General features: G+C 36.7%; 3 protein-coding genes across 5 annotated transcripts in view; 2 read left to right on the forward strand and 1 right to left on the reverse strand.

Moving 5' to 3' along the window:
- Positions 1–24,613, reverse strand: part of LOC140143121 (alkyldihydroxyacetonephosphate synthase, peroxisomal-like) — a 114,783-nt gene that overhangs the window by 50,776 nt on the left and 39,394 nt on the right. The window lies entirely within an intron of this gene.
- LOC140142966 (monocarboxylate transporter 13-like) lies at positions 6,178–12,903 on the forward strand. The gene is made up of 4 exons (XM_072164994.1): positions 6,178–6,424; positions 7,927–8,067; positions 8,953–9,831; positions 11,510–12,903. Exons 1-4 carry the CDS (start codon positions 6,178–6,180, stop codon positions 11,716–11,718), a joined length of 1,476 nt encoding a protein of 491 aa, XP_072021095.1. The 3' UTR covers positions 11,719–12,903.
- LOC140142807 (monocarboxylate transporter 12-like) lies at positions 20,548–23,375 on the forward strand. Its single transcript, XM_072164812.1, has 3 exons — positions 20,548–20,709; positions 21,596–22,474; positions 23,054–23,375. The coding sequence occupies exons 1-3, from the start codon at positions 20,619–20,621 to the stop codon at positions 23,260–23,262; spliced, it is 1,179 nt and encodes a 392-aa protein (XP_072020913.1). The 5' UTR covers positions 20,548–20,618; the 3' UTR covers positions 23,263–23,375.

Here is a 24,613-nt window from a genome sequence, read left to right on the forward strand (position 1 = left end):
GGTCAACGTTTCCAAAGAAGTATAGTAATAGATGTAGACACAAGCTTTCGTATGGGAAACATAAACACATAGTCGTCAGTCGTGTGGTTTTATGAGATTTGATACGGCGCTGAAGTCTATTGGCTGTCCCAAAATCAGTACCAGACCCGGTTTCCAGACGGCAATGTGTGTGTTGTTACAAGGAATGCAAACTCATTTTATCAATGAGTGAACCACAAAGAGGAATACGACATCTATCGTGAGCCAATCTGCATTCTGTTGCCTGCAAAAGCCGGCGATCAGGTAAAAATTCTAAAAGCAGCGTGACTAGATATTTGCGTTAATTTCATGATACGTGTAAAACGCATTGAAAACGCAAATTGCAGTCATAAAATATATAATATTAGTAAATCACCCAATCGAATGTTAACGTAGGTATGTGGAAAAGAACTGCAATAACAATAACAAACTATGTGCCCAAAGAGTTGTCTTTGGCATGTCGCTTTTTTGAAATATGACCAAAAATATCAAATTTTGGAAAAACGCCCCAAAATTTAAAACAAACACGAACCTTCCAAAATAAATATATATTAGCACTTTCGTGCCCAGTCACTACCTGCCGCTGTGATTTGAGGTAACTCATTGCTTCCCCTCTCCAGATACCGGAACTTCAAGGTCGCTCATACCCCAGCCCTTAAAGCCCTTTCCACCAATTGCACAAATTGCACAAATAGCGATCATTGGAAGCAACTAGGATATGAGAAGAATAATCTAAGTTCAAAATTGCATAAATTGCACAAATTGCTGACGGCTAGAAGGGAATTGGCGATCTATGTCATAATTGCTTATATAGTCGGCACCTTAAAGCCCTTTCCACCAATTGCACAAATTGCACAAATAGCGATCATATTTGGAAGCAACTAGGATATGAGAAAAATAATCTAAGTTCAAAATTGCTTATGGCCAGTACGTTAAAGCCCTTTGAACCCTTGTCTTTTGCATTTACTTCTAGCTATTTGTGCTCTTTGTACAATTTATATATGTGGCGAAATGTAAAATTTCCCTATATCTTAAGTATAGAAATTTACTAAAACAACCAATCCTGCGCCTTTCTCCTGCATAGCTGCACTGTTGCCTTGGCTCTTGCACTGGCTGCAGGCTTGCACTCTGTTTTTGTAGCTTAAGTTACGCTTACTTTATCAGTTTATTGCATATCAAATATCATTATAAACACTTTATTACTTCATATTTTTAACCCTCATAATTCAATTATATCATTTCGCAACTTACGAACGACTCGGAACGAGTACGTAACTTCATGAGACACAGGGATTTTTTCCCATTTTTTTCCTCTAGTGTTGGTACTGGTCTCTGGGAAGTGCAGATTTGTCAATTATTTTAGTGAAATGTATTTTATAATGCGTTCTAAAGTTACGATGGATTTTGAGACTTACGAATCGCTAAAAATCGTCATAAATTTTGGTGAAATGGATCCCCATTGACGGAAACGTTACGGAAACTTATGGAATTCCGGAAGTAGGGCCAAAAAAGTTCGGAAACAGGCCGGAAATTTTTTTCAAAGATCAGGCGATTTTGACCTCACAAAAAAAAAACCACGAAAAAAAAAAATTGAAAAAAAAATTTGAATTTTGTCTTTTTGAAAAAGATTCTGAAAACATAATAATGATAAAATTGGATGGTTTTTTTCACCCAATGCAAAATTTATTGGTCTCGCTATGAGTTTTAAAATATTGGACTCGACTACGTCTCGTCCAATATTTTAAAACTCATAGCTCGACCAATAAATTTGTGCATTGGGTTCAAACCATCCAATTTTATATCATACTTGGTCACAAGCACCACTGACCATGTCCCCACATGTGACATGACATTGAACTCCATTTGACCTTTGACCTGCTCACAATGGCAAAAATGCGATTTTTACTATAAAATGTATCTTCTTCCACAAATAACATGTGATGGTGACATGCTTAGGTCATGTGACTTGACTTTGGTCTGTGTCTATTCAGTATCGAAGTTACGTAATGTTACTATGTCAACGGGATCACGCGCTAGAGTAATGAACCACGATCGAAATGATCACCACATAAAGTATATGGCACTCGAAGGCATACCAAAGTAGCGTGATCCGTAACCAAGAGAATTACGTAACCACTTCGATGCTGAATAGGGTGTTCACAGATAAGGGGTCAAAGGTCATTAAGGGGTTCATTTCCGGTCTGAAAGCTAAAAATATTTTTAAAAATCACTGTTTTTACAAATTATATAGCAGAGTGTTGTCATTAGCACAAATGCATTGCTACCAACCAGGGTCTTTGGGGTGTCCGAAGTTTTGGGGTCAAAGGTCTTTAAGGGGTCGCTTCCGGTCAATAACCAAAAATCATCAAATATGTTCATTTTTTTAAATCTCACAACTTAAACAGACCAGAGTGACATAAACTTCAAATATGCATTAGTGTTGCCCGATGTATGCACGGTATTTTTAATTTTTGGTCAAAGGTCATTTAGACGTCATTTCCGGTTATAAGCTAAACAATGCATTTTCTCGGTGTAGATGAGGTTTTTTTCATATTGGGGTCAAAGGTCATTAAGGAGGTCCAAACGTCAAATTTGCAAAAAAATGTTTAAAATTGGCCCAATCAAGCTCAAATTCAACAGGAACGATTCTTACGACATTCTAAACATGTTGAAATTATTTATGACCCCAAAGGTCAATGTTTACTTTGGGGTCAAAAGGTCAAAATATGGTTAGCAGATAGCTATTCACTGTGTACCCAGATTCTATTGACTCTAGTTTCTAATGTATTTTGACGTCCAAACGTCAAATTTGCAAAAAAATGTTTAAAATTGGCCCAATCAAGCTCAAATTCAACAGGAACGATTCTTACGACATTCTAAACATGTTGAAATTATTTATGACCCCAAAGGTCAATGTTTACTTTGGGGTCAAAAGGTCAAAATATGGTTGGCAGATAGCTATTCACTGTGTACCCAGATTCTATTGACTCTAGTTTCTAATGTATTTTGCTGTTGTTATTTTTGTATATTTGTAAAGCGCAATGTTCATATTTTTGGTATTGCGCTATATCAAAAGCATACCGTTATGTTTGTTATGTTACATGTATAAATAGCTCACATGTTGGCTCGATACAAAGGCACTGATTCCAGTGATCACTGATATCAGTAGAGCCACTGCCAAGGTCAAAGGTAGGTACTACTAGCCTGTTGTATTGTGTTATTCTTGTAGAATTTGCAGGGATATTTCTTCTGAATGTGATTTTCCCCTATATTCGTGCACAGGCATCAGGGCACTCCTTGCTGCCCCTTTTCACTTGTTTTATGGGAGCTATGGCAACCATTGTACTACAGATTGAAATTCAGATGCTTGTGTAGCAGGTTCAAAATATTTTCCCAGCCATTATTTTTCACAATCATCTTTATGTGGCAATCTTAACCCATTTTCAAGTTCAAGAGTTTAATTGATTTTCCTTTAATCAAATTCCCAAGTTTCTCCTAGCTGTTTGCTGGCAGCCTGGCCTCGGTGCCATAATACCACTAGCCATGGATGCCGGCTAAGTACCCCATCCATTCTCTCTCCTTGCCACAGGTAAGATTTACATTACTATTGTTTCATTTTAATGCATATGACACTGCCTCATTTCAAATATATAGTTTTAGTTTTGGTTTTGGTTTTGGTCACGTGGTTTCCTATTGTCCTGCCTAACCACTTGAATCACAAGATATCGAACTCATTGTTTCTACCTTTTGTTTAAAACTAAACATTTGTGGCAGGTAGTTTCGGTTTTGGTTTCAGTTTCTTATAAGTGGTGTGACAAATAAAATTACAGGATTTTCGAGTTACCTGATCTAAGTATACAAAAGAAATGTTTAAATTTCGCAGTGCAATATTCACGAGCAGAGAAGTCGAACAAAGCAGTCTACATTTGAAAGCATTGATTTAGTTTGAAAGCATTGACAAGAGACTACGAAATCAGCCTAAGCTGATTTCACTGTGAAAATATATAGACCATCGAATTATTTGCATTCGACATTACAAAAGGGGCAACTATTGTAATTGTATAGGTGCTATAAACAAAATCGATTCATGTCCTTAACCAGAATCGATGGAAGGCCATTATATGACCTCTAATAACCTAATAACCTAATGACTTTTACTGAAGCAATTTTTACTGCAAAAGTAGAAGATAGAGGGGAGAAGAGATGTGTGATGTGTGTGTGTGTGTGTTGGGGGGGGGTTGGAGGGCAAGGGGTTATGGGCCGAGAGAGAGAAACATATGAGAGAGAGCATTGGAAGTGAAAGAGAAGGGGAGGAGAGCTCGAGATGAAGATATCGAATGTAGGGGAGGAGGAGGGGAAAGGGGTAATTTAGGGAAGATGTGGTTATATAGGGAGGGAGCCCCTCTTAAAGAGGTATGGGTTGTGCTTCCCGGGATAATAAACTAATTCATAATCAAATCATCTCCATGCATCGTTTATGTTTCATACAAACAAACAAATCCCCCCACCCCACCCCATCCTTCAATATACGAGCATGTGTATGATTGCTAGGCCTACATGTAGAACTCGTGAGTGTAATATGCCCCCTACCGTCTACAGAGAGCATCAACTGTCGTCCATGGGATAGATTTCGATATCAATCATGATAATAATTATGTTAGCACAATAGGCTATTGTATACTTCTGGTTATATACCCTATACTGTGTCCTCCCAGCATAATAGTGTTATGATTACAGACCAGATCAGCTCTACTTTTTAATCCCTTGATTTTTGGTTTCTGAACAAAAGAGAAACCAAAACTATATATTTGAAATGAGGGACTGTCATCATATCCCTATATCATTGTGTCAAAAATTGCCGTGATAGTACGGTGTATCCTCTCGTTTTTCAAAAGCTACACATGGCGATTTTGTTCGAGATAGGCTGAGCGACTCAGGCTAAGCATACAATTTACACGCTATGAGATACCACAGAATTTCTATTCTACATGTTTTTATGAATTGCGCATGCTCAGTACCCCAAATGGTGTTGCCATTACAAGAAAATTCTATTTATTGTCAGGTAAAAGCCAGGTTTTGTTTTGAATACACTAATTGGAAATTCAATACACTCAGCGGCGATTGCTGTTGTCTTTATACGCATATATTTTACTGCATTTTATACATAACAATTTTTAAATCAGTACATTAAAATGTGATATATTCAACTGTTTGAGAATTATAATCATATAATCATATGAAGCTCAGATCCATGTGCTGTAGAGAATATTAAATCACAAGTCTATAATACAATGCACTATATTGAGACACTATGCAACTTTCTTTATCTGCGTCAATAATAGAATATTGATTTAAATAGAATTGAATAAGTCTCTACATTTTGAATATGTACTTCAGTACTGAGCGATCTAGCGATCGATTCCTAGCCAATCAGATAGGACTCCTCTTCTTGCGTTCGGTGAAATACCAATCGCCCGTCGCTCACCAACGGAGTAATTAGTTGCAGGGAAAAATATTCATAATACATACAGGGTGTCAACACTGTGTATGAGTAATCATGATCTATAATATTTAGATTTACTGCTCTTTGACTATGAACATGAAAAGCTATATAATAATATGATACTTGATGGTTTGGTAGTTTCATAAGTGTTTTCAGAAGTAAACCAATTCTTTGCTTCAATTCAAGTTGAAATTATGATAAATTTGTTTTGTTTCCAAGTTTACTTATAATGACAATAAGTAGCATTTTTTAAGAGACTGGGTGTGATGTATGTCTGTCTTACTTATTATGTAACTAGTGTTTAGTTTCCCAAATAATTGAATTACTACAAATCAATGAAAATATTGGTTTAAAAGTCAAATCCGCTGTTTACCACCTGCCGGTACATTTTCATTATTTTGCAGGTCCTGAAATGATGACTTATGTGCTTGCAGAAATAAAATCTGTGCTGTAAGCATGCTACAAGTACTTATAAGCATACAGAGAATAATGTTACTAATTATTCAAGTCCACCCTTTTGCTATGGCAAACTTGATCTTATTTTAAAATATAGGTGTGTCAAAGTTCTGAAGAAACCAAGCAACTTTCATCATGCATCAAATACCAACAGAAATAACACTTTGGCAGATAACTTCACAGATCAACAGATTAAAAGAATGACATCAACAAAAGAATCCACATCATCGGGTATGAGTACCCCATCATCCCATGATGCCAACTTTCATCTGGACACAGGTTGGGCTTGGGTCATCTTACTTGGGTGTTTTATGAATAGTTTTCTCTCTGCTGGAGTCTTCTCATCATTTGGTGTATTCCTAATAGACTGGCAGGATCAGATCAGTGAATCAGTGGCTCAACTACAGTGGATTTTCTCTCTTGTTGTTGGAATTCCAATGATAATAGGTAGGTGCAGACACTACAGTAGATTTTCTCTCTTGTTGGAATTCCAATGATAATAGGTAGGTGTAGCCACTACAGTGGATTTTCTCTCTTGTTGTTGGAATTCCAATGATATATATAGGTGCAGCTGCTACAGTGGATTTTCTCTCTTGTTGTTGGAATTCCAATGATAATAGGTAGGTGTACCCACTACAGTGGATTTTCTCTCTTGTTGTTGGGATTCCAATGATAATAGATAGGTGTAGTTACTGCAGTGGATTTTCTCTCTTGTTGGAATATTCCAATGATAATAGGTAGGTGCAGCCACTACAGTGGATTTTCTATCATGTTGTTGGGATTCCAATGATAATAGGTAGATGTAGCCAGTACAAGCCACTAGAGTGGATTTCTCTCTTATTGTTTGGATTCCAATGATAATATATAGGTGTAGTTACTGCAGTGGATTTTCTCTCTTGTTGGAATTCCAATGATAATATGTAGGTGTAGCCACTACAGTGGATTTTCTCTCTTATTGTTGGAATTCCAATGATAATAGGAAGGTGTAGCCACTAGAGTGGATTTTCTCTCTTGTTGTTGGAATTCCAATGATAATGGGTAGGTGTAGCCACTACAGTGGATTTTCTCTCTTGTTGGAATTCAAATGATAATAGGTAGGTGTAGCCACTAGAGTGGATTTTCTCTCTTGTTGTTGGAATTCCAATGATATTGGGTAGGTGTAGCCACTACAGTGGATTTTCTCTCTTGTTGTTGGAATTCCAATGATAATAGGTAGGTGTACCACTAGAGTGGATTTTCTATCATGTTGTTGGGATTCCAATGATAATAGGTAGGTGTAGCCACTAGAGTGGATTTTCTCTCTTGTTTTTGGAATTCCAATGATAATGGGTAGGTGTAGCCACTACAGTGGATTTTCTCTCTTGTTTTTGGAATTCCAATGATAATGGGTAGGTGTAGCCACTACAGTGGATTTTCTCTCTTGTTGTTGGAATTCCAATGATAATAGGTAGGTTTAGCTACTACAGTGGATTTTCTCTCTTGTTGTTAGAATTCCAGTGATAATAGGTAGGTGTAGTCACTACAGTGGACTTTCTGTCTTAATAAATACCAGACTCATCTCAAGTTGTGGTCATTTCAAATCATCCCAAAGTCACAAGGATTCATTTATCAAAAGGGAACCCTCAATTGTTCTCAGCACTGACAATTTTAAAAAGAAGACACATGTTTAAGATTTTTTAGATCCATGTCTAACAATTTCTTCTAAATAACCTACCCATTAGAGCAGCACATCCCTGTATGCGAGTACCCCCACCCTCTGCAAGACAATAGCAGTTTGTGAATGACAGGACACCGTTTTCAGCGACTGTACAAATGTATGCAAAGTACAATTATCTCATGCATTTGCAATTGCATTATGGTATATAAATCATTGGTGTTGTGTGTTTTTCCTTTCTTACCCCTCTCCAATTAATGCATGTAATCATCTTTGTATCAATCACCACATACAGCTCCCGTTGCCAGTGCTCTATGCAAGTTTTACACAATACGTCAAGTGGTTATGACAGGTGCTGTAGTATCTAGTTTGGCTTTCTTTGCTGCATGGTTTGCTACAAATATTACTCATCTTTATATATCATTTGCAGTTGCAGGTATGTACACTACTGTCTGTTCAATTAGCTTAGATTCTCGTATTTTAAAGATATTTGAAAAAATAAAAAATTGTGGTCAAAGTCATCAAAGAAATGAGTTAGCACAGCCGTGATTTATACTTTTCAAATTCCAAGGTTCAATTTAAACCCCATTTCTTTTCAATTTCGCCTCATTTTAGGCAGTTACTTGGGTCCACCAAAAGGGTTCGTGACCTTTTCACAAATCGAGTGGGACGGTCCATTCTCAACTTAGGGCATAGACCCTATCGAATTGATAAAAATCCAACAATCTGTCCTGCCATTTCAATTGTTATACCGTTCCGGTTATTGGATAGGGTCTATAGGTGATGATGGTCCACCGATTTTTGTTGCACGAAATTAGGTGAAGCTCCGTGAGGTAAGCGCGATTACGTTTTATGCATAACATTATTCCGAGCATTATTTTTTTCCTAAACAATGACATTAAAATTATGGATTTCGTTCTTATTTCGACTGGTTTCATTGATACAATGTAAATTGAGTTTTGTTTTAATTAATACCATCATTCCTTCCCAAGAATATCAGCATTGGCTTGAAATTTTCAGATAGTGACTTTACAAGAATTTTTTTCTGTAACCTAAGTTATTGTTTTAGACAATATACAAACAAGTGTAAATAATCAATGTAGAGTGAGAGTTTAAATTGAAATCATTTGGTTCTCACCACTACCATACATAAAGATCCATGTTTATGTCAAATTCAAAAACTAATCGTTGTCTGCTCCGTCGCACCTGCTTTATACATCCCACGATTGAGGAGATTATGCACCAGAAGCAGAAGCAGAAATGTTTTATATCAATCTTGACTGAAGAATAGACTAATGACCTGAACTTGTCTTTTCCACAGGCATTGGATTTGGGTTCATCTATCAACCTCCCATGATAATTCTAGCTTACTACTTTGACAAGCGACTAGCTAGAGCACTTGGCATATCATCTGCTGGCACCGCTATTGGAAACTTTGCACTACCCCCTCTATTTCAAGTATTTATTAATTACTACGGCTGGAATGGAGCGCTGCTGATCATCTCAGCATTGGTTGCAAATGCAGCCATGTTTGGCGCCCTCTATAGAGTGTCGCCACTTGAACTAAGTGCAAAAAGCAAATCATCTACGTTGCATAAAAGAACAAAAGCACTGAAAACAGAAACTATTAAACATGTTGAAGTATCCTCACAAGATGACCAGACAGATAGTATTAATGAACTAAAAAACAATCAAAATGGCTGTTATCGTTTTGTGGCAATCGTTCTCAAATCTTTTGATTTTCACTTGCTAGCGAATATAAGATTCATCCCTCTCCTCCTCGCCAACTTCACATATGGTCTAGCATACGTCATTATCCTGCAATACCTTCCTGCAAGAGCGGTGGATGGTGGCATATCTGAAATCAAAGCGGCGTTTCTACTCTCTATCCTGGGAAGTGTTTCTGTTGTGGTGCGTTTCACACACGGTTACATCATCGACTACAAAATTCTCACTGCAAGAACACTGACAGCATTATCGTTCCTGCTCGCAGCAGTTGCATGTATTTTCTTTCCAATTTCTGATGAATACGCCATCCTTGGTATTCTGTCAGCATTAGTTGGCACAGCAAGTGGAGTGTTTAATGTGACAGTGCCTATTGTAGCTAAGGAGTATGTTGGAGTGAAGCGTGTGTCAGGTGCTGTGGGCTTCATGTTACTTGCAACAGGTGCTGGGGTATTTGTAGGATTATATTTATCAGGTAGGTTGGTAATTATTATGATTATGAACACAATTGTATGCGCCCATATCAAAGCGATGCACATCGGCGCTACATGTGTCTCATTTCACATAATAGCTAGGAATAAATACCAGACTAATCTCCGAAGTGGAGGTCACTTCAAATCAGCCCCAAGTTACATGGTTAAGGAATGTTTTCTGTATTCCTAAACCATGTGATTTGGGATGATTTGAAGTGACCTCCATTTCGAAGATGAGTCTGGTATTTATTCCTAGCTATTATGTGAAATGAGAAACATGTAGCAGCCGACAAGTGCATCGTTTTGATATGGACGTACACAATTATGATTTATTATCATGCAACAATATCTTAACTCCAATCAGATTTTGGTATCAAAATGTAGCTAGAACGCCATCCATTTGACAGCCATAAAATCCTAACTCCACCATGGTATATATTCACACAATACACAATTGAAATACCAAGCTACTGAATGTATCACATCAATAGAGTTTGCATTGGGTCTGCAGGGGGTCTTTTGCACAACAAACTCTTATGATAATGATTTTGTGTGTGTTTTTCTCAAAATGGGCAATTTGGAAGTTAAGATACTCTTGCCCTGAGTCCTCGATTGAGTTTTCAACTAAATTACTTTTTACATTAAAAAAAATTTTATTCCCCAAACAGGGGTGGAATTTCGTAAAGTGCCACAGGAGTCCAAGTGGATTCTCGCAAGAGAGTTTTGCGAGAGTCCATGGATTCCCGTAAATGGATTCTCATTATTAGTTATTAGGTGAAGCGGAGGTATATGCGGGGAAATTATCGTGCTGAAGTGTCATACTGGGTGAAGCCGAAGGCTGAACCCAGTATGACACTGAGCGCACGACAATTTCCGCACTCATACCGACGCTGAACCTAATAACTAATTTATCATACCACTAAGTCATTCTAAATATTGAAATAATTACGTTTTAAACATTTTAATTCCTGCTAAATAGGAAAAATATTACAAAAATAGATGACTGTTCCGCGTATTACAGGTTGCGTGCATTTTACGCGCCCGGTTTACGCGCGATTCGCTTTTATACGCTGGCGTACCTCGCCGTACACGCCAGATCGGCCTTGCATAAATACGCTCTCACTGACTAGATATAAAGCGTAAAATACGCACTCACTGACTAGATACGAAAATATATCAGGTTAGCGGTGTTCTTTGATGCTTACCTTAGTGGTATGATAATGTACAATCTTGCGGGAGTCCAAAAGGTATTATATGTAGGCCTACGTAAAATGCATTCAAACAAACAAACTAACAAATAAACTAACAAAGTTAAGTTTTTAATATATGTGTCATCATACTCTCACTTCCATATATGTCATTGCATCTTTGGCGACTTTTCCTTTATATTTTGCAGGCTTTGAGTTTTAAGGCGTGTTGAACTTAAAGCACGTAAGTTCGCTGATCCGATCATTTCCAGCGAGAGTCCACATGGACTCTCGCAATAGGATTTTACGGAGTCTCTGCAGAGTCGACTCTCAGACTCCCGCGAAATTCCACCCCTGCCAAATATTGTTTATTTAGCCTGATATTAAGCATGTTAAATTGATATCAGCACCTGTACACAAATGCAAGTTACTTCAAATCCATGCGATACTAATTATTATTTCCATCATATTTTCCCCACATTTTATCTTAAAGGAATCTTATATGACAACACAGGTAGCTACAATCTAGCTTTCTTCCTGGCTGGTGTAGCATTCTTCATCTCTTCTATTCTGTTGTTCATTGATCCACTATTGATAAGATTACTAAGAGGTGGCAAGTCTTCCATGCCTCCAGTAACTATGCATCTACGCAAAAAGAGCAACAGCTATGAACAAGTGCCACAACCTACAGAGCTGTCATGATATTGTTTTCCTGATAGTATAGTACACACAAAAAAACATTGTAAACAGGAAGAAAGCATCAAGTTTTCAATGCCTCCACCTCGACTCCCTTTTTGAAACTTGGTCCCATTTGTAAAAGGTAATTAATTACATTTAATCACATCAACTTATTACATTTTCTTATTCCGTATCCAGAAGTAATATGTAGCTTCCCATCACAAGACAAATATTTGGAATAGTGGGTGACAACGTCTGTGGACAATATACTTATTGGGTTGTTTGCCAATAAAATTTAACTTATTTATTTCATTTAACTCTTTGATGTTGTGATGTACCCAAGGGCTTTATAGGTATTTGTAAATACACACCCAGTTTTTGCCCACATGGCCTATACTTTGTATACAAATCTTAAATTTACATACCCAGTTTTTTTAATTTACATACCCAAACCTTCAAATCCTGCCTAAGACCCTGGATGTACCCTACTTACTGTCTTACAAACTTGCATATGCGATGGACGTAGGGGGTGGGGAAACACATTGAAATTCTTCCAAGGGTGCATCACTTCCTTAAAATCCTAATAGAAGAAAAAATAAAGCCATGATCACCCTGTTCATCTTAATTTTTAAGCCCGAAGAACACCGAAAAAGGGTAAAATTGCAAAAGTTCACTTACACGCTTTGCATACTCTGGCCTATCAAATACCCAAATTAACCTTCATTTTGAGAACATAGTCTGAAATTGAACATTTTGCAGGTGCAAATGTACATGTAATAAAGCCATCACAAAATTTGCCCCCTCCCCATAAATTTTGGCGCTTCCACCTTCACTGGACATTTGGCTATAATTTGTATGCTTTAGAGCCAAAAAAGATTATCTGCTTGTTCTTGCATGGTATGGTCAGGGCATGAATGTCTTATATGGCCCACATGTTATCAATGATTGAAAATAAGTAATAGGCCTATAATAGCAGTGATGTTATTGTTAAAACAATGAACCATTCTGTCATTTAAAAAGTTACAAAATACTGTGTTGTAACATAGTCCTAAAAGTGTTCCAACTACATTTGAGCGAGAGTGTAGCACCACATTATTCCCCTTCTTGCACTCTACAGTCATCAAATCAATCCTTATACCTAATCTTGTCTAAATATTATGGTCAAAGATCATATGCTTTGTTAAGAATTTGCCTATAAATATCTGTCAAATGGACTCCTGTAAGTTACTTTTAAGTCATTTTGTCTTCAAGTCTTTTTGATATGTAAAATTGATTTGTATTATTTATGCTTTCTTTCAATGTGTAAGTTATAGTTTTAAATGTTAGAGGTTTCTTTTGGTCTTTAATTATTGTTATTAGCAGTAATTTACAAGAAAATTCTGTTTTGTACATTTCTATGTGAAATTCAACAACTTCATTGTGGTCAGGTCTTATTAAAGGTTATACAATAATATTGGTGATTTACATCTATATAAATAGAAATTGTAATTTTATTTATGTAAGACATCTACCAAGACTCACAAAATGGATTCTGTAGCCAAAGTCGTCCACGATTTTGGCAAAAAAATCTTAATATGGCATAATTACCAGCATATTATATTTAAGTACAACTGCTCACAAATTGTAATTTTTTGAAAGACGCTCTTTAAATTTGAACTGAATCTGGCCCGAAAATTAGGACAGAAATGCATTCCCAGGATAGCATTTTTATACCAGGAAAAGTACTATTATAATATAACACAGTATGAATTTGATATGTGCAATTGTGATACTACATGAAATAATGATAATAAAATTATGTACTTGTTCAAATTTATTTTGACACTGTCTAAAGCTATTATTTATTTCTGCTTTCTGTTTTATAACCAACTTTTCTTCTTTTCTTCTTTTTTTAATTGCATTTTGGCCTCCAAAAAGTTCTTGGGGGAAAACACACAAATAAATTTATGCAATAAAATTTTATTTTGAAAGCTACAAGCACGGTCCCCTGAAATAAACCACTTTTCATATTTTGTTTGTGCCTAAGACTAATGAGGCTAACCAGGTCATGTTTTTGACAGATTTGGGCAATTCTGTAAGTGAATCGTTTATAGACCAATTGACATGTGACGTCTTGCCCGGCAGTGTGCGAATTATGGCAATTTCCATTGTTCTTTGCCCTGCAGTGTGCGTACCCATCGTAGTTTTCTCAGGGCACATGCATTTTAAATCGCCCACCACATTTCATATAGTAAGGGAATTGGCGATCAATGTCATAATTGCTTATATAGTCGGCACCTTAAAGCCCTTTCCACCAATTGCACAAATTGCACAAATAGCGATCATTGGAAGCAACTAGGATATGAGAAAAATAATCTAAGTTCAAAATTGCACAAATTGCACAAATTGCTGACGGCTAGAAGGGAATTGGCGATCAATGTCATAATTGCTTATATAGTCAGCACCTTAAAGCCCTTTCCACCAATTGCACAAATAGCGATCATTGGAAGCAACTAGGATATGAGAAGAATAATTTAAGTTCAAAATTGCATAAATTGCACAAATTGCTGACGGCTAGAAGGGAATTGGCGATCAATGTCATAATTGCTTAAATAGTCGGCACCTTAAAGCCCTTTCCACCAATTGCACAAATTGCACAAATAGCGATCATTGGAAGCAACTAGGATATGAGAAAAATAATCTAAGTTCAAAATTGCATAAATTGCACAAATTGCTGACGGCTAGAAGGGAATTGGCGATCAATGTCATAATTGCTTATATAGTCGGCACCTTAAAGCCCTTTCCACCAATTGCACAAATTGCACAAATAGCGATCATTGGAAGCAACTAGGATATGAGAAAAATAATCTAAAATTGCTTATGGCCAGTACGTTAAAGCCCTTTGAACCCTTGTCTTTTGCATTTACTTCTAGCTATTTGTGCTCTTTGTACAATTTATATATGTGGCGAAATGTAAAATTTCCCTATATCTTAAGTATAGGAAATTTACTAAAACAACCAATCCTGCGCCTTTCTCCTGCATAGCTGCACTGTTGCCTTGGCTCTTGCACTGGCTGCAGGCTTGCACTCTGTTTTTGTAGCTTAAGTTACGCTTACTTTATCAGTTTATTGCATATCAAATATCATTATAAACACTTTATTACTTCATATTTTTAACCCTCATAATTCAATTATATCATTTCGCAACTTACGAACGACTCGGAACGAGTACGTAACTTCATGAGACACAGGGATTTTTTCCCATTTTTTTCCTCTAGTGTTGGTACTGGTCTCTGGGAAGTGCAGATTTGTCAATTATTTTAGTGAAATGTATTTTATAATGCGTTCTAAAGTTACGATGGATTTTGAGACTTACGAATCGCTACGAATCGTCATAAATTTTGGTGAAATGGATCCCCATTGACGGAAACGTTACGGAAACTTATGGAATTCGAAGTAGGGCCAAAAAGTTCGGAAACAGGCCGGAAAAAAATTTTCATTTTTTTTTTGTTGCTCTAGGCATGTAAGATCAGTCGATTTTGACCTCGTAAAAAAAAAAACCAAAAAAAAAAATTGAAAAAAAATTTGAATTTTGTCTTTTGAAAAAGATTCTGAAAACATAATAATGATAAAATTGGATGGTTTTTTTTCACCCAATGCAAAATTTATTGATCTCGCTATGAGTTTTAAAATATTGGACTCGACTACGTCTCGGTCCAATATTTTAAAACTCATAGCTTCGACCAATAAATTTGTGCATTGGGTTCAAACCATCCAATTTTATATCATACTTGGTCACAAGCACCACTGACCATGTCCCCACATGTGACATGACATTGAACTCCATTTGACCTTTGACCTGCTCACAATGGCAAAAATGCGATTTTTCCTATAAAATGTATCTTCTTCCACAAATAACATGTGATGGTGACATGCTTAGGTCATGTGACTTGACTTTGGTCTGTGTCTATAGGGTGTTCACAGATAAGGGGTCAAAGGTCATTAAGGGGGTCATTTCCGGTCTGAAAGCTAAAAATATTTAAAAAATCACTGTTTTTACAAATTATATAGCAGAGTGTTGTCATTAGCACAAATGCATTGCTACCAACCAGGGTCTTTGGGCCAGTTTGGGGTGTCCGAAGTTTTGGGGTCAAAGGTCTTTAAGGGGTCGCTTCCGGTCAATAACCAAAAATCATCAAATATGTTCATTTTTTTAAATCTCACAACTTAAACAGACCAGAGTGACATAAACTTCAAATATGCATTAGTGTTGCCCGATGTATGCACGGTATTTTTAATTTTTTGGTCAAAGGTCATTTAGACGTCATTTCCGGTTATAAGCTAAATAACTTAAAGATTTTTTATCTCCATAACAAAGCATAGTAGATTTTTTAAATTTAAACTGTAACAATGCATTTTCTCGGTGTAGATGAGGTTTTTTTCATATTGGGGTCAAAGGTCATTAAGGAGGTCCAAACGTCAAATTTGCAAAAAAATGTTTAAAATTGGCCCAATCAAGCTCAAATTCAACAGGAACGATTCTTACGACATTCTAAACATGTTGAAATTATTTATGACCCCAAAGGTCAATGTTTACTTTGGGGTCAAAAGGTCAAAATATGGTTGGCAGATAGCTATTCACTGTGTACCCAGATTCTATTGACTCTAGTTTCTAATGTATTTTGCTGTTGTTATTTTTGTATATTTGTAAAGCGCAATGTTCATATTTTTGGTATTGCGCTATATCAAGCGCCGTTATGTTTGTTATGTTACATGTATAAATAGCTCACATGTTGGCTAGATACAAAGGCACTGATTCCAGTGATCACTGATATCAAACATCACACAAGTAGTAGAGCCACTGCCAAGGTCAAAGGTACGTACATGTACTACTAGCCTGTTGTATTGTGTTATTCTTGTAGAATTTGCAGGGATATTTCTTCTGAATGTGATTTTCCCCTATATTCGTGCACAGGCATCAGGGCACTCCTTGCTGCCCCTTTTCACTTGTTTTATGGGAGCTATGGCAACCATTGTACTACAGATTGAAATTCAGATGCTTGTGTAGCAGGTTCAAAATATTTTCCCAGCCATTATTTTTCACAATCATCTTTATGTGGCAATCTTAACCCATTTTCAAGTTCAAGAGTTTTATTGATTTTCCATTAACCTCAAATTCTCAAGTTTCTCCTAGCTGTTTGCTGGCAGCCTGGCCTCGGTGCCATAATACCACTAGCCATGGATGCCGGCTAACGCCCCATCCATTCTCTCTCCTTGCCACAGGTAAGATTTACATTACTATTGTTTCATTTTAATGCATATGACACTGTCATCATATCCCTATATCATTGTGTCAAAAATTGCCGTGATAGTACGGTGTATCCTCTCGTTTTTCAAAAGCTACACATGGCGATTTTGTTCGAGATAGGCTGAGCGACTCAGGCTAAGCATATAATTTACACGATATGAGATACCACAGAATTTCTATTCTAAATGTTTTTACGAATTGCGCATGCTCAGTACCCCAAATGGTGTTGCCATTACAAGAAAATTCGATTTATTGTCAGGTAAAAGCCAGGTTTTGTTTTGAATACACTAATTGGAAATTCAATACACTCAGCGGCGATTGCTGTTGTCTTTATATTTATATATTTTACTGCATTTTATACATAACAATTTTTAAATCGTACATTAAAAATGTGATATATTCAACTGTTTGAGAATTATAATCATATAATCATATGAAGCTCAGATCCATGTGCTGTAGAGAATATTAAATCACAAGTCTATAATACAATGCACTATATTGAGACACTATGCAACTTTCTTTATCTGCGTCAATAATAGAATATTGATTTAAATAGAATTGAATAAGTCTCTACATTTTGAAAATGTACTTCAGTACTGACAATCTAGCGATCGATTCCTAGCCAATCAGATAGGACTCCTCTTCTTGCGTTCGGTGAAATACCAATCGCCCGTCGCTCACCAACGGAGTAATTAGTTGCAGGAAAAATATTCATAATACATACAGGGTGTCAACACTGTGTATGAGTAATCATGATCTATAATGTTTAGATTTACTGCTCTTTGACTATGAACATGAAAAGCTATATAATAATATTTTTTTTTGTTTTTCCATTTTTATTCACCTGTACTTGGGCCTGGTGGAAGGGAAAAAGAACATACAGACATGGTCCACCAGACCCCAACTTAATTACGTAACCAAGATAGATGCAAAGATACAATCAGATTATGACAATGAGATTTAAATAATACTGCCCCACCACGACAACAGGACCCAACCAATACCTCTGTTAAAAAATTATTTTAAAAAAGAGCAAATGCTACGCTACCAAGAGTGATGAAAAAGGCAAGCAGAAAAAGAAGTGGTAGCCCAGCAAAAGCATGAAAACACAAAGGCAACTGTTGGGTCCCCCTGCCATGGGTGGGCAGAATCAGCACCATACAACATGCATAATAAGATCAAGCAACTCATGTTGGTTACGAGTGCATAAAAAAATTAGACCAGGGATTTTCTACACAAAACACAAATCCCCCCCAGCTATATAATAATATGATACTTGATTAGCTATATAATAATATGATACTTGATGGTTTGGTAGTTTCATAAGTGTTTTCAGAAGTAAACCAATTCTTTGCTTCAATTCAAGTTGAAATTATGATCAATTTGTTTTGTTTCCAAGTTTACTTATAATGACAATAAGTAGCATTTTTTAAGAGACTGGGTGTGATGTATGTCTGTCTTACTTATTATGTAACTAGTGTTTAGTTTCCCAAATAATTGAATTACTACAAATCAATGAAAATATTGGTTTAAAAGTCAAATCCGCTGTTTACCACCTGCGGTACATTTTCATTATTTTGCAGGTCCTGAAATGATGACTTATGTGCTTGCAGAAATAAAATCTGTGCTGTAAGCATGCTACAAGTACTTATAAGCATACAGAGAATAGTGTTACTAATTATTCAAGTCCACCCTTTTGCTATGGCAAACTTGATCTTATTTTAAAATATAGGTGTGTCAAAGTTCTGAAGAAACCAAGCAACTTTCATCATGCATCAAATACCAACAGAAATAACACTTTGGCAGATAACTTCACAGATCAACAGATTAAAAGAATGACATCAACAAAAGAATCCACATCATCGGGTATGAGTACCCCATCATCCCATGATGCCAACTTTCATCTGGACACAGGTTGGGCTTGGGTCATCTTACTTGGGTGTTTTATGAATAGTTTTCTCTCTGCTGGAGTCTTCTCATCATTTGGTGTATTTCTAGTAGACTGGCAGGATCAGATCAGTGAATCAGTGGCTCAATTACAGTGGATTTTCTCTCTTGTTGTTGGAATTCCAATGATAATAGGTAGGTGCAGACACTACAGTAGATTTTCTCTCTTGTTGGAATTCCAATGATAATAGGTAGGTGTAGCCACTACAGTGGATTTTCTCTCTTGTTGTTGGAATTCCAATGATAATAGATAGGTGCAGCTGCTACAGTGGATTTTCTCTCTTGTTGTTGGAATTCCAATGATAATAGGTAGGTGTACCCACTACAGTGGATTTTCTCTCTTGTTGTTGGGATTCCAATGATAATAGATAGGTGTAGTTACTGCAGTGGATTTTCTCTCTTGTTGGAATATTCCAATGATAATATGTAGGTGCAGCCACTACAGTGGATTTTCTATCCTGTTGTTGGGATTCCAATGATAATAGGTAGATGTAGCCAGTACAAGCCACTAGAGTGGATTTCTCTCTTATTGTTTGGATTCCAATGATAATATATAGGTGTAGTTACTGCAGTGGATTTTCTCTCTTGTTGGAATTCCAATGATAATATGTAGGTGTAGCCACTACAGTGGATTTTCTCTATTATTGGAATTCCAATGATAATAGGTAGGTGTAGCCACTAGAGTGGATTTTCTCTCTTGTTGTTGGAATTCCAATGATAATGGGTAGGTGTAGCCACTACAGTGGATTTTCTCTCTTGTTGGAATTCAAATGATAATAGGTAGGTGTAGCCACTAGAGTGGATTTTCTCTCTTGTTGTTGGAATTCCAATGATATTGGGTAGGTGTAGCCACTACAGTGGATTTTCTCTCTTGTTGTTGGAATTCCAATGATAATAGGTAGGTGTAGCCACTAGAGTGGATTTTCTATCATGTTGTTAGGATTCCAATGATAATAGGTAGGTGTAGCCACTAGAGTGGATTTTCTCTCTTGTTTTTGGAATTCCAATGATAATGGGTAGGTGTAGCCACTACAGTGGATTTTCTCTCTTGTTTTTGGAATTCCAATGATAATGGGTACGTGTAGCCACTACAGTGGATTTTCTCTCTTGTTGTTGGAATTCCAATGTTAATAGGTAGGTTTAGCTACTACAGTGGATTTTCTCTCTTGTTGTTAGAATTCCAATGATAATAGGTAGGTGTAGTCACTACAGTGGACTTTCTCTCTTAATAAATACCAGACTCATCTCAAGTTGTGGTCATTTCAAATCATCCCCAAGTCACATGGATTCATTTATCAAAAGGGACCCCTCAATTGTTCTCAGCACTGACAATTTTAAAAAGAAGACACATGTTTAAGATTTTTTAGATCCATGTCTTAACAATTTCTTCTAAATAACCTACCCATTAGAGCAGCACATCCCTGTATGCGAGTACCCCCACCCTCTCTGCAAGACAATAGCAGTTTGTGAATGACAGGACACCGTTTTCAGTGACTGTACAAATGTATGCAAAGTACAATTATCTCATGCATTTGCAATTGCATTATGGTATATAAATCATTGGTGTTGTGTGTTTTTTCCTTTCTTACCCCTCTCCAATTAATGCATGTAATCATCTTTGTATCAATCACCACATACAGCTCCCGTTGCCAGTGCTCTATGCAAGTTTTACACAATACGTCAAGTGGTTATGACAGGTGCTATAGTATCCAGTTTGGCTTTCTTTGCTGCATGGTTTGCTACAAATATTACTCATCTTTATATATCATTTGCAGTTGCAGGTATGTACACTACTGTCTGTTCAATTAGCTTAGATTCTCGTATTTTAAAGATATTTGAAAAAATAAAAAATTGTGGTCAAAGTCATCAAAGAAATGAGTTAGCACAGCCGTGATTTATACTTTTCAAATTCCAAGGTTCAATTTAAAACCCCATTTCTTTTCAATTTCGCCTCATTTTAGGCAGTTACTTGGGTCCACCAAAAGGGTTCGCGACCTTTTCACAAATCGAGTGGGACGGTCCATTCTCAACTTAGGGCATAGACCCTATCGAATTTATAAAAATCCAACAATCTGTCCTGCCATTTCAATTGTTATACCGTTCCGGTTATTGGATAGGGTCTATAGGTGATGATGGTCCACCGATTTTTGTTGCACGAAATTAGGTGAAGCTCCGTGAGGTAAGCGCGATTACGTTTTATGCATAACATTATTCCGAGCATTATTTTTTTCCTAAACAATGACATTAAAATTATGGATTTCGTTCTTATTTCGACTGGTTTCATTGATACAATGTAAATTGAGTTTTGTTTTAATTAATACCATCATTCCTTCCCAAGAATATCAGCATTGGCTTGAAATTTTCAGATAGTGACTTTACAAGAATTTTTTTCTGTAACCTAAGTTATTGTTTTAGACAATATACAAACAAGTGTAAATAATCAATGTAGAGTGAGAGTTTAAATCGAAATCATTTGGTTCTCACCACTACCATACATAAAGATCCATGTTTATGTCAAATTCAAAAACTAATCGTCGTCTGCTCCGTCGCACCTGCTTTATACATCCCACGATTGAGGAGATTATGCACCAGAAGCAGAAGCAGAAATGTTTTATATCAATCTTGACTGAAGAATAGACTAATGACCTGAACTTGTCTTTTCCACAGGCATTGGATTTGGGTTCATCTATCAACCTCCCATGATAATTCTAGCTTACTACTTTGACAAGAAACTAGCTAGAGCACTTGGCATATCATCTGCTGGCACCGCTATTGGAAACTTTGCACTACCCCCTCTATTTCAAGTATTTATTAATTACTACGGCTGGAATGGAGCGCTGCTCATCATCTCAGGATTGGTTGCAAATGCAGCCATGTTTGGCGCCCTCTATAGAGTGTCCCCACTTGAACTAAGTGCAAAAAGCAAATCATCTAATTTGCATAAAAGAACAAAAGCACTGAAAACAGAAACTATTAAACATGTTGAAGTAACCTCACAAGATGACCAAACAGATAGTATTAATGAACTAAAAAACAATCAAAATGGCTGTTATCGTTTTGTGGCAATCGTTCTCAAATCTTTTGATTTTCATTTGCTAGCGAATATAAGATTGATCCCCATCCTCCTCGCCAACTTCACATATGGTCTAGCATACGTCATTATCCTGCAATACCTTCCTGCAAGAGCGGTGGATGGTGGCATATCTGAAATCAAAGCGGCGTTTCTACTCTCTATCCTGGGAAGTGTTTCTGTTGTGGTGCGTTTCACACACGGTTACATCATCGACTACAAAATTCTCACTGCAAGAACACTGACAGCATTATCGTTCCTGCTCGCAGCAGTTGCATGTGTTTTCTTTCCAATTTCTGATGAATACGCCATCCTTGGTATTCTATCAGCATTAGTTGGCACAGCAAGTGGAGTGTTTAATGTGACAGTGCCTATTGTAGCTAAGGAGTATGTTGGAGTGAAGCGTGTATCAGGTGCTGTGGGCTTCATGTTACTTGCAACAGGTGCTGGGGTGTTTGTAGGATTATATTTATCAGGTAGGTTGGTAATTATGAACACAATTATGGTTTATTATAATGCAACAATATTGTAACTCCGATCAGATTTTGGTAACAAAATGTAGCTAGAACACCATCCATTAATTGACAGCCGTAAAATCCTAACTCCACCACGGTATATATTCACACAATACACTATTGAAATATCAGGCTGCTGAATGTGTCACAGCAACTCCATTGAGCTCCACAGAGTTTGTATTGGCTCTGCAGGGGGTCATTGGTACCACAAACTCTTATCTCCATGGAGCTACAATGTTTTCTTGTGTTTTTCTCAAAATGGGCAATTTTGGAGTTAAGATACTCTTACCTGAGTCCTTGATTGGGTTCTCAACTAAATTACTTTAAGCAATAATGTGCTATTTGCATTAACAATTATTGATTTCCCCCCCCCCAAATGTTGTTTATCAACACAAGACAATATTATAAATTATCCAATCAGTAGCCTTATAAAGCATGTTAACTTGATATCAGCACCTGTACACAAATGCAATGTACTTCAAATGTATGTGAAACTAATTATTATTTTCTTCATATTTTCCCCACTTTTTTATCTTACAGGAATCTTATATGACAACACAGGGAGCTACAATCTAGCTTTCTTCCTGGCTGGTGCAGCATTCTTCATCTCTTCTATTCTGTTGTTCATTGATCCACTATTGATAAGATTACTAAGAGATGGCAAGTCTTCTATGCCTCCAGTAACTATGCATCTACGCAAAAAGAGTAACAGCTATGAACAAGTACCACAACCTACAGACCTGTCATAATATTGTTTTCCTGATAGTATAGTACACACAAAAAAACATTGTAAACAGGAAGAAAGCATCAAGTTTTCAATGCCTCCACCTCGACTCCCTTTTTGAAACTTGGTCCCATTTGTAAAGGGTAATTAATTACATTTAATCACATCAACTTATTACATTTTATTATTCCGTATCCAGAAGTAATATGTAGCTTCCCATCACAAGACAAATATTTGGAATAGTGGGTGACAACGTCTGTGGATAATATACTTATTGGGTTGTTTGCCAATGAAATTTAACTTATTTATTTCATTTAAGGGGTACTACACCCCTCGATAAATTTGTATATTTTTGCATTTTCTCAAAACTAATAACACAGTGGTAACAAAAGTTATGTATATTATAGGGCAAGGAATCAATTACTACACTGGAATTTCAGTGACCCAAGGCAAGCGGTTTGTTATTTATGATAAGAAATAAGGTACCGCTGGGATGTACCTCGCTTCCTATCATATATACTGAACCGCTTGTCTTGAGTCACTGAAATTTCAGTGTAGTAATTGGATTCCTTGCCCCAATAATAAACATAACTTTTGTTACCAGTGTGTCATTATTTTTGAGAAAATGCAAAATTGTCACAAATTGACCACATGGGTGTAGTACCCCCTTAGGTGCAGTACCCCCTTAACTCTTTGATGTTGTGATGTACCCAAGGGCTTTATAGGCAGCCAGCCATGTAGGGAATGTTTTACACACCCAAATTTGTAAATACACACCCAGTTTTTGCCCACATGGCCTATACTTTGTACACAAATCTTAAATTTACATACCCAGTTTTTTTAATTTACATACCCAAACCTTCAAATCCTGCCTAAGACCCTGGATGTACCCTACTTACTGTCTTACAAACTTGCATATGCGATGGATGTAGGGGGTGGGGAAACACATTGAAATTCTTCCAAGGGTGCATCACTTCCTTAAAATCCTAATAGAAGAAAAAATAAAGCCATGATCACCCTGTTCATCTTAATTTTTAAGCCCAAAGAACACCGAAAAAGGGTAAAATTGCAAAAGTTCACTTACACACTTTGCATACTCTGGCCTATCAAATACCCAAATTAACCTTCATTTTGAGAGCATAGTCTGAAATAGCTCTTGATCAGAGCCCTCGCAGTACCTTGGAAGATCCAGAGATCCCCAAGTAAAATAAACCCAAGCAAGTGACAAGTATTAGTAAAGAAAATGTATATAGGCCAATCCACTGTAAAAAATTAATACCACTCCCATGCATCACCCAGCAGTACATGTATTTGTACAGGCACTATAGGCAAGTCACCAACAAGTAAAGTAGGACCACTATGCAGTAAAGATCACT

This window comes from Amphiura filiformis, chromosome 20 (assembly GCF_039555335.1).
Source record: "Amphiura filiformis chromosome 20, Afil_fr2py, whole genome shotgun sequence".
NCBI lineage: Eukaryota > Metazoa > Echinodermata > Ophiuroidea > Amphilepidida > Amphiuridae > Amphiura > Amphiura filiformis.

What these genes read in the sequence shown, in the direction of transcription:
- LOC140142966 (XM_072164994.1), top strand. Translation starts at nt 6,178, where the DNA reads ATGACATCAACAAAAGAATCCACATCATCGGGTATGAGTACCCCATCA. An exon ending in TATATCATTTGCAGTTGCAG is followed by an intron (nt 8,068 to 8,952) that starts GTATGTACACTA and finishes TCTTTTCCACAG; the next exon opens with GCATTGGATTTGGGTTCATC. An exon ending in TGTAGGATTATATTTATCAG is followed by an intron (nt 9,832 to 11,509) that starts GTAGGTTGGTAA and finishes TTTATCTTAAAG; the next exon opens with GAATCTTATATGACAACACA.
- LOC140142807 (XM_072164812.1), top strand. Translation starts at nt 20,619, where the DNA reads ATGACAGGTGCTATAGTATCCAGTTTGGCTTTCTTTGCTGCATGGTTT. An exon ending in TATATCATTTGCAGTTGCAG is followed by an intron (nt 20,710 to 21,595) that starts GTATGTACACTA and finishes TCTTTTCCACAG; the next exon opens with GCATTGGATTTGGGTTCATC. An exon ending in TGTAGGATTATATTTATCAG is followed by an intron (nt 22,475 to 23,053) that starts GTAGGTTGGTAA and finishes TTTATCTTACAG; the next exon opens with GAATCTTATATGACAACACA.